The 11,460-nt window shown below is 38.8% G+C and overlaps 1 protein-coding gene across 1 annotated transcript in view; it reads left to right on the top strand.

Moving 5' to 3' along the window:
- The first annotated feature begins 974 nt into the window (after positions 1-974).
- npffr1l2 (neuropeptide FF receptor 1 like 2) overlaps positions 975-11,460 on the top strand; it is a 40,398-nt gene continuing 29,912 nt past the window's right edge. The window contains exon 1 of the mRNA XM_063489985.1: positions 975-1,317. Within this exon, the coding sequence (XP_063346055.1) occupies positions 975-1,317 (343 nt within the window). The remainder of the gene's footprint in view (positions 1,318-11,460) is intronic.

Below are 11,460 nucleotides of genomic sequence, written 5' to 3'. Positions count from 1 at the left end.
CTCTTCCCATCATTCTGGTGCCAGTTCATTTTGTCGTGCTTTGTGCATTTTTCCCCCCAGAATTGTGGAGACGCTTTTAGCTGTTTTTTCACACAGGACAACGTAGGTTTTAATTTTCCCCCTTAATAATGAAAACCTTAATTTAGTGTTTATCTTTGTCTAATTTTTACATTTGTTTGTCAATCCAAAACATTTTAGTGTGACAAACACAAAACAAATAAATCATGAAGGGAACAAGCACACTATAGATATATGCAACACTCCTCACTGTACTGTATTGCTAATACCTACCTCAAAATAGCAATACATATACATAGTTAAGTGTAGAGATGAGGACAGTCACACAACTATCGTTGCTGGTAAGGCAGTGAGCCCTTCTTTTTTGGTAGAAACCAATGTGTCTTCACCTACTTTATGAAAACAAAACTAAACTCTTGGTGTCAAGTAAAACTGTGATTTACTAACAACACACTTTTTAATTTTACAATTTTAGTTTGCTATTATCACCATTTTTTCCTCCACATACACGGGAAACTTATATGAAAGCGAGTGACAAGAAGGTGCTAATTAAAAGCATCTCTGAAGAAGACACGAATAGCTGAGAAAACCCAAAGCACAGGAAAAAGATTTGTTTTGTTTTGTTTAACTCTTTAGTGGTGTAACGCAAGAGCAGAGCTTCTAACACTATCCTACATTCTGATGCATTGGCATCTGTAACAGACTCTTACAGTATGACAAATATTATGTATTAGATGCTTGACATGAATGGCGTTCACTTTAAATTAACCAGTTTTAGTGATGCTTGCATCATTGGAGAAGATGAACCTCTGCCAATGTACTGTTGCAGCTGGTAATGAAAAGTTGTCATATGTCTGAACAAAGCCTGCAACACCTCTACTTCTCTTTGTTCTAACTTACATTTTTCTCTGCTTGTTGCCATTTTATTTCCTCTGCAGTGTTGACTGATATCAAGGATGGATATTCTGGGCGTTGTGGACGAAGACGAGATGCCACTTGAGGGATCAATCATTACATCCATCGTTTTAAACACCAGCCTAGATGGTGTATCCAATGTCACCAACATTACTTTTTTCCCTTACTATCAGCACTCTCTGTATGTGGCTGCCATCTACACCCTGGCTTACACCTTCATCTTTCTGCTGTGTATGGTGGGTAACATCCTGGTGTGTCTCATCGTACTGGAAAACCGTCGTATGCGCACGGTCACCAACCTCTTCATCCTCAACCTGGCTATCAGTGACCTGCTGGTGGGGATCTTCTGCATCCCTACAACACTGGTGGACAACCTCATCACAGGTAATACTGAGCTTGTGACTAATGTACATGCGGTCGTATCATTGTTAATTTGGACCTGGGTGCAGATGTGCATTTCAATTCAGCACAATGTACCATTTGGATGCATAGCATAATCACAGAGTATTCCGATAAGCAAATGGGTCATTCCATTTTAAATCACAGGCCTTATTCTCGATCTTCTCTGATTTGCAAAAGAGTTTGAACATATAGCTAATACATATAAAGCTAAAATTTTAGCTTTATATGTTTACTTTTCAATGTGTTTTGAAACATACTCAGCTGACCAACATTTCAGGCCTTTTTTTTCCACACAACAATGTCTGAGGCGATGTTTGAAAGTAGTCATTGGTCTTTCTTACAATCAAAATGATTCAGGGTCTATGATTTAGAGCAGATTAATTTAAAAAAAATATCTCGATGTTACTAGTGAAAATTTCTGAAAAGTATATAGTTATACAGTGGTCCCTCGTTTATCACGGGAGTTACGTTCTAAAAATAACCCGCAGGTGCCTTTGATGGTGCAAAATGTTTCATTGACATTGTTGGGTTTGTTGGGAGAAAACTTACACACATACAGTACAGCACTTCAAAGTTACACTGCTAGCGATCAAAGATTTATGTAAATTTGAGAAGCTGAATGCATTCTGTACTGTACAGGAGAGATGGCATGAGATTGACTGACAATGGTCTACGGCAGCGGTCCCCAACCTTTTTTGCGCCACGGACCGGTTTATGCCCGACAATATTTTCACGGACCGGCCTTTAAGGTGTCGCGGATAAATACAACAAAATAAAACTAGTACCGGTACCGAAAAAAAGATTTATTCATAACACACGTGAAAAGACCCAGGAAAACCGAGTTAACGATAAAAATGATAACAAAATAACGCTGAAAACCGATAAAAACCCTGAAAACCATACATTTCACACCTGAGCCTCAACTCTCGCGGCCCGGTACCAAACGACTCACGGACCGGTACCGGTCCGAGGCCCGGGGGTTGGGGACCGCTGGTCTACGGCCAAAAGGACGCAGAACACAATGTGCTGTAAAAACAAAACAAAAAAACAAAAAACATGCAAAATTGCACAAAAAAATCTGCGAAACAGCGAGGCCATAACGAGGGACTGCTGTATTTGTAATTTTGTGAAATACTACAATACATCATTCAGAAATTGTCTTTAGTTGTCATCACACACAAAAAAATAAGTACATGCATCAAGACGTTTACCCATCTGGAACAATCCTGACATCTTACAACACAGTAATATGACAAACGTCCCAGATTAGGGTTGTTAAGGAATTAAATACTTGGAACATATATTCAAAGTAACAGACTTTTATCCATTTAGCAGAAGAATATTAGAATATGGGATTAACAAGAATAGATTTTTAGACTATCAATAGTCTAAAAAAAAAAAAAGAGTTAAAAAAAGGTATTTAAGCAAAATCAAGTCAAATTACAAACAGGTGTGGTGCAATCCCTTATTTCAAAACCCCCACATTACTGTCTAAAAGATACAGAACACTCTCCAAAATAGATGAATCAATATCCCTTCTATTGTGAAATCTATCAGTCAGCTTAGACCACAGTTATTGGTCTCAGATATGCTTAAAAACCTTTAAAATGACCAATCTACAATTAATTCAATACAAAATCCTGCATAGAGTCAGGTCAGTGGTTGTCCAGGATTGGTTTTGTGTCATCTAACACCTGCTCACATGGTCAAAGCAATTCGCCTACAATTACATCCACCCTCTTTGGTTCTGTCCACCTGTTCAGAGGTTTTGGTGCCAGATATGTGAAGACTTATCAAATAGTCTGAAATGCTCAGCCTCACCTTTCGTTTGCTTGTTAAGCGGCCTAGATGATGTCACTGTGGAGATGAACATGGTCCACATGGTTCTCACTGCCTTATGCATTGCTAAGAAGACTGTCGTCATGAACTGGAAAAATAAAAATAATCTTAGTATAAACCAAAACAGAGACCTTTTGTTTATACATATTAATCTTGAGACAGCCTCTGCCTCTGGTGGGGGCTGTGGCTCCCCCACACCCACTATTAAACACTACATGGAGAAAACATATAAACACAAGCGTGCTCAAGTACACAGGTACTCACAGACACACACTATCTTGGGCTGCTGCTGCCTGTAAAAATATCTTGTATTATTAGTACTGTGTGCTGTTCTGTAACATTGTAATTGTTATTTATGCATATGTTGGTTGTTGCTGTGGTTTCTCTGTTGTTGTTTTTTCTTCGGTGTTGAAGCAGATTCTCAGTAGTTTTTTTTTCTCTCCCTCTTTATCCTTGTCTGTTTTTCTCTCCCTCTCCTTCTGTTAACTTTTTTCCCAACTTCACTTTCTTTTTTTCTTTTCCATCCCCTGCTCTTGTCTGTTATGCTTGTAGTAATCCAAAATAAAAAATCCTAATGAAGTTCTAATAAAATATCAACTATCAAGTGCTGCTGTACAGGATGGAAAGAAGAAGAAGAAGTAGTTCAGGGTCAAGGTGCTAGGTTGGGGTTGGCATTCACTCAGCTTTTACATCACTCTGGGATCTTGGTAATGTTAGCATTAGCATGCCGTCTGTACAGGCGCTTGCAGAAAGCAAAAGTTGTGTTGGCAGCATAATGCAGTCGTTTCTGTCCTGAATGCAGATTGAGCTTTATTATAGTGCTCTCATCAGCTGATTGTAGCACAAGTGCATATTGAAATGATAAGCAGGATTTATAGACAGGCAGACAGGGAAACTACTGGGACAGTAGTTCAATTCCCATCCCTTACTAGGTGTCCTTTTTTTTTTTAAACAACTTTCAGTGAGTGCATTGTCCATGCTTTGGTTTCTTTGTAACCATTTAAACTTGTGCCCATACATCCCTGCCTACACTCTCTTCTTCACCTCTCCTGTGCCATGTCCATTGTTTTGTATGGTTGACTGCAGGTATTGAAACTCACCCACCTTCTTTACCTCTCTTCCTTGCATCATCACTGTTCCACCTGCCTCCCTCTCATTCACACATGTGTATTCTGTGTTGCTTCTACTGACTCTAATTCAGCCTCTCCTAGCTGCCTGGTTTGGCATCTATGCTCTGAGTTCATTGCTTCCAGCATATAAGCTACACAAAGAGAAATTGGGTAGTGATGAGCAAATATCCCCCTGGAGCTCCAGGTGGATGTCAGGGTAGGTGTAGTAGTTGAAAACAGCAGGCAGCAGTGCAATCGGAGAGTGTCTGTGATATATATCATGAGGTGAGAAGAGCATGTTAATTTTGATGACACAGTTCAGCTCAAGTTGGCTGACTGAACTTCTTTGCTGGCTTCTGTTTATATACACACACACAAGTCTGCGGCAAATTAAGTTTACTCCTGTTTGAGTAACATTTGCAGTCCCTAATTGTTTCAGAAAATCACTGAGTTTTCACGTCTTCCACTTTCACCCAGTAGGAAGGGGACTGTGTGCCACAGGAAGTCTCTCAATTTGCTATATATAGTTAATCATTGGTCTAAATGGTAGATTCTGAAATAGAGAAGGCTTTCAGTAGCTGCAGTGCACAACTCCACATGAGAGCAATGGTCTGGAGACACTTATGAGGCAGGTGTCAGTGGTGAAAAGCGTAAAAACAGCTGTGCTGCTGTGATAGCAGGATGCAGCAGTCAGAGAAGTTGCATCAGATCTCTCATGGACTCTCTGGAAAAAGCGATGTTGTCCTTGAAAACCATCAATTCTGTCATTTTTTTAGTTCACTGAAGCAAAAGCTTTACATGAAAATACCGTCACACTTTCTAATCCTTAATATCTCTTTTTTATTACCAAGAAATGTGGTGACATTTTACCTGATTTTTTTTTTTTTAAAAAGGGGGAAAAAAGAACAAACTGTGAAAACTTCATTTTCCTCACTCTGCTTACTTTAGAAAATATTCACAGAGGACACATAACAAGTAAGATTGAATAATTCATACAGGTGATAACACTATATGACCTCCAATCACATTCCTCGGATGCCATGCTCACTTTTCTTAGTCCTCACACAAACAGACAGGAAGTTCAGGTATCTGCAATAATGATTTCACAGCATTACTGCAGGTGCTGGCATTCATCGACTTTAATTAAGTTATGTTATCTTTATAAAAAGAAAGAGAGCCATAGGAAGCTGCATGAAGCCCATAATTATCCTCTTGATTTAGATAATTGCAAAAGATGCAAACTGCAGAATGACATCAGTCGTCATTACTGTGCCTGACAAAGCCTGTAACTGTGAGAGCTGACTGAGATTTTTTTAGTCATCTGATATTGTATTAGGGATGGGTATTGATAAGATTTTCACGATTCCGATTCCATTTTCGATTCTGTTTAACGATTCAATTCTTTATCGATTCTTATTTTTTTAAAAAGAGAACACTAAGGTCGATTAGCTTAGAACTTTGTTTTATATCTTCTCTTTGAACAAGATAGAAATTTAGGAGTAACATGGCCTTACAAACCCAACAGTGAGATCTTAAGAGATCCACAGCCTACGGCTCTTCAATGGGGTGTCACAGGGTCCCCGGGGAAAAAATTGTAAATGTAAAATAATAAAATAAATATTCTTCTGTAGCAATTACACAAGAGTATCCAGTAATGTCCCTGCCTACAATTAAACACATTCACTTACCTAAATTGGGGGCATCTGCTGTGGCAAATGGGTGCAAGCCTTTTACCACAAACTTAGTCACTGCTCGGTGACATTCGTCTATCCTGGCATGAAAGGAGACGCGACCGGTAGGCTGCAGCGAGAACTGCCAGCATCTGAGCCAGCCAGACTCTGTCTCTCTCATCATGGTCACCTAAATGCAGCGCACAGTAATGGCAGGTTTTGTAATAAGGCAGATCGCGCTAACATAATATGCACTGTTAGTTGATTATTTACCTGCCGCATTAACAGGAGAGGACGTGCAAACGTTACCGCTGCTGCTGGGTTGAGGTTCACGAGTCCGGAGCGGAATTAAAAACACGACATTCATTTAAGGTCATCGCGTGTTTTGTGAGCAAATGCTTTTGCATATTCGTAGTGTTTCCTCCCTTAAATGAAATATCTACTTTGCAAGTATTGCAAGTTGCCCTGTTGTCATCCGTTCTCGTAAAGTATAACCAAACTTTTGAGCGTTTGAGCCGCCATGTTTCCTGCCAGGTAAATGACGCTCCGCAACGTGGTGACGTCATTCGGGGCGACTGGAATCGATAAGGGAATCGTTTGTAAAAATGGCAAACAATTCCAAGGAATTGAAACAGTGGGAACCGGTTCTCAACAAGAACCGGTTTTCGATACCCATCCCTATATTGTATTGCTTCTTAGTGTTAATACAAATCCACACACTGCATCCTCAGTATGATCAGGAATAAACTGAACAGGGGGAACATGTTTTGTGTGTTTGATAAATCACAAAAACATCAAAGTTCTGTTCCTGATTTCAGAATACATGATCCAAAAACAACATTTCCAAAATCATATTAGTCATCTTTGTTGACTGACAGACACAAAGACATAAACCAATATAATAAATCAATGACTGCTGCTCTCAAAGGCTGTTTCAAGGCAAAACAACAATACCCAGTTTCACAGCAAACAGTTTCCATCGTATCTTCAGTCGGCTGCAGCAGACATTCCCAGTCACCAACTCATCAGCCTGTTGCACAAAATTTCTATCTTTAAACTTTCACCACTGATATTTACAGGATGTCTTTGATCGATATGTGAAACAGGCAGGGTAAATTGCTTGCACAACATCAACAAATGCCTAGTAAAGACCTAAAGAGAATTCCTGGAATAACAGTCCCACCACACAGTTCAAATGGAAAAACTCATGCTGGATATCTATACTGATATGGGCTGGGTAATGTCTTAGGGATGAAGGGATGCCACACTGTTTGATGGAAATTTAAATTATCAACCTACAGAGGGCTGAGTTCAGAGAAAGACAGAAAATCAGAGTGAAAAAATGAAACATCGGGCTAGTTCATGCTACTGAAATTTCACTCAGTAGTTTGTATGTGTGCTTGTATACATGCCTGACAACGTTGGGGTGTTATCCTAATGAGACGACAGATGGTGTCAAAGAGAATCTGCTTGCATATTTGATCCAGGGCATCACTGAGCTACTTGATGGCGCCAGATAGAGCGAAACTAAATGTCCAAGAGGTGCTCTGTTGGATTTATGTCAAGCAACATTCCAGTCCTGCCGATGTGTTAAGGACCTTCTAAAGCCCTGTCCAGCTCTCCACGAGTAGCTGTCTGTCTCCTAGAATCTCCTCCAAGCACTTGAGAAAGTGCTGGGAGATACAGCAAACCTACTGATAATGTATTTGCTGAATTTTTGTATTGTGGCACATGTTAATGTATCATCCTAGGAGTTGGGCTACCTGCAAATCCTCTACTTAACTCACCAGATCAATATCCCACAAGTTTAATAGACCTGTTGCTATGCTCTGATTTAAAAAGTGTTTCTTTCACATTGAGAACATTTCCAGCTGTGTTGCTTCCTGAATAGAAGTGCCCCCTTAATGTTGAGACAGAACAAATTTGAGATATGAATGTGATGCAAATCCCAGTTACATGATCTCTGCAGAGTACTTCTTGAAGATTAATTTTACGAATAGCTTCAGTGGTTTGGATTCAGATAAATTGTGCTAACATGTTTCTTATGTTGGAATGAGGCAAAGTGAGATCATTCAGTTTGTCAATAATTCACAGTACATTTAAAAATCACTACATTTAATTTATTTAATTTATTTATTTAGGACAGTGCATGTTAATGAACATAAATGTAAAAAAAAATTACATGAATGTAAATATGCCAGATTATAGCCAAGGGCTAATTTCCATCTGTTGTCCTTAAACATAAAAAAATAGACATAATAATTCATAAAAATTCATAATTCATTCATAATAAAAACTCCATCACCAAACTCACACATACACATCATTCTGTTCCCAAATAAAACATTAAAACTATACAACTTATACATGATCACACACTTGATTTGTCCATAACCAGTTTTTAACCTGTGCCTTAAACAAATTGAATGTAGAGCATTTTCTGATGGATTGAGGAAGACTGTTCCACAGATGGCCACCCTGGACAGAAAGGACGTTCTGCCCAAATGCTGTCCGTCTGTGGGGTATAAACAAGTCTCCTCGGATTGTAGCTCGAGTGGTCCTGTCTGAGCTTTCTTTATGCCTAATGAACTGCTTTAGTGGTGGTGGAGCAAGGGAGTGTAAGACTTTATATATTAAACACACTCTTTTAAGTTTCACTAAGTTATTGAAGTTCAGTAATTTGTTTTTTTAACACATGACAGTGGTGGTGGGAAGTCGGTTTTTTGTCAAGTAGTTTTAAACTTCTTTTATAGATGTTTTCAATAGTTTTAAGTTTTGTTGGACAAGCAAATGACCAGGACGTCAAACAATAGTCCATATGAGAGATGATCATTGAGTAAAAATAAGTTTTTGCAACATTCATATTTAAATTATTACGTATATGATTAAAATTTCGATTATTAAATTTAAGTACCTGGGACACTTTATTTATGTGACTCTTAAAGGATAATGTTGGGTCTAGAATGACCCCAAGATATTTAAATTCTGGAGCTAATTCAAGCTCTACTCCATCCAGGAATATGTTTGACTGCTTCAAGTTTAAGGGGCGTTTTGAAAAATACATACAGACAGTTTTTGAGGTGTTCAACATTAGGCATGAGTCCTCCAGCCAGCTATGCATTAATGCTAAAGCAGCTGTAAGATCTTTTGCCACCTGCTGGACACTATTTGCTTGCGTATATATAACTGCATCATCCGCATACATTTGAGCAAATATATTTGGACAGACTTCAGGTAAGTTATTGATAAAAAGAGAGAACAATAAGGGCCCAAGAACAGATCCTTGAGGAACCCCTGTATCACAGTCTAAATATGGAGATTTAACCCCATCCAACACCACACACTGTTTCCTGTGTGAGAGATATGAGGCAAACCACTGAAGAGCCTGACTGGGGATATTAAACTGAGTCAATCTGGACAACAATATCTGATGGTTTACAGAGTCGAAAGCCTTCTTCAGATCTAAAAATACAGCTCCAACACAGGGACTCTTGTCCAGCAAGCTCTTCAAGTTCTCCACAAACATACACAGGGCAGTATCTGTGGAGTGATGTGCCCGAAAGCCAAACTGCAATGGATGTAATGAGGGTTGGGTGTTTTCTAGGTGAGCAGTGAGGAGTTTAACCACCCACTTCTCAGCTATTTTAGATACGACCGGGAGTATGCTTATGGGGCGATAATTAGCCATGTCAGTCTTCACACCTGCTTTGAAAATTGGTGTAACTGCAGCAATTTTCCAATCTGTTGGAACAGTGGAGTGTTCGAAAGACATATTCAAAACATGAGTTGTTGGACGTACAAGCAAATCCATATGTTCCTTTAGGAAATTTGTGTTAATACCATATACATCAAGTGCTTTTGATTGTTTTAAACCTGTAATTAGTTTAGCAACTTCAGTGTCTGAAATATGAGTGATGGTGAACAAATTTTGACCAACATCATTCACATTATCAGAGCATACGACTGAGTCAAAGCTCTGACTGATCTCCTTAACAGATGAAATAAAGAAAGTGTTTAAGTTACTGGCAATAGATAGAGGCTCTCTAACAATAGAGTTATTTACATAAAGTTCAATTGTATTTTTACTTTTGTTTGAATGACGGCCAAGTAATTTATTTAGGTGTTGCCAGATAATTTTACCATTACCTTTGGCTCTTTCAATTGTATGTATAAAAAAATTTGCTTTGGCCTTTCTCAAACTTCTTGTTACTTTGTTCCGCATTGAAGTAAATCTCTGTCTATCCAGAGTTAGACCTGTTTTCAGGAACTGTTTTAGTAATTGATCTCTTGTTTTCATTAGATTCTTGCACTCTTTGTTTAACCAGGGCAAATTAGATGTTGTCTTTATTTTTTGTCGACCTCTAATGGAGTATGTTGATATAACATCCTTGACAATGTCAGTGAAGTGACTGCTGCAGAATTGTGGATCATCACTACACAATAAAGGCTCCCAGTTAACTGATGCTAATGCTTCTGCTACATTTTGTCGCTGACTTCTTGGTATAAATTCATAAAAGGATCTCCTATTAGATGAACTTTGAAAGTTCATCTAAAGTTCATGAAGTTTTCTAGAAAATAATATAAAATTGTGGTCTGAAATACCAGTGATAAAATTATAAGATTTAATAATTCGCTCGGGCTTATTACTGAAAACCAGATCTATTTTAGTTTTAGAGTGTCTCGTTATTCTTGTGGGTTGTTCAATGTGTTGAGTAAAGTTTAAAGTCTCCATTATGTCCTTGAGTGTTTTTCTGTCCTTTTGACAGTCCCAGTTGACATTAAAATCTCCCATTACAATTATTTCATTAGACTTATTATTTATAGTATGATATTTAAGTAATATCTGTAGTTGTTCATAAAAAATATTCTTTGCGGAAGGAGGGCGATATAAACAGATCAACGTAAATGACATTTCTGGGGAAAGAGTAATTTTAACAGAAATATGTTCTATTTCAACATCTATTGGTGAACTAAGTAAAGAGGAATCCAGGTGTTTTTTTACATACACAAGTATTCCTCCTCCTCTTGTTCCAATTCTATCCCTTCTGAATACTGTGTACTCTGGAAAGACAACCGCAGACTCAGGAGAAGAACTTGTGAGCCAAGATTCAGAGATACCCAAAATAGAAATATTGGAGTTGCTAAGAATATGTTCCAGTTGCTCATGCTTTGCTAACATACTGCGAATGTTAATGTGTCCACATAGAAGCCCTTTGGTTTATTTTTAGTGTCCCAGATTACTTTAGCCTGATTAAATGTCTTGCAGATCTTTGTTCCTCTGTACCTTTTAATAGCAGGATTTCTTGTCCTTTTGTTGACATGCTATGAGCATTTAATGATGAGAAACCCTTTACCGGAGACTGTAGTTTGGGTACAGCAGGTGGGGGCCCAGGCAGCCGAGATGGGGGCCCAGGCAGCCGAGGTGGAGGCCCGAGCAGCCGAGGTGGAGACTCAGGCAGCCGACGTGGAGGCCCAGGCAGCCGACGTGGAGGCCCAGGCAGCCGATG

Source organism: Pelmatolapia mariae, linkage group LG12 (assembly GCF_036321145.2).
Source record: "Pelmatolapia mariae isolate MD_Pm_ZW linkage group LG12, Pm_UMD_F_2, whole genome shotgun sequence".
Taxonomy (NCBI): Eukaryota; Metazoa; Chordata; class Actinopteri; order Cichliformes; family Cichlidae; genus Pelmatolapia; species Pelmatolapia mariae.
Note: the sequence above shows the minus strand (reverse complement) of the source record. Positions and strands in the feature narration are given on the sequence as shown.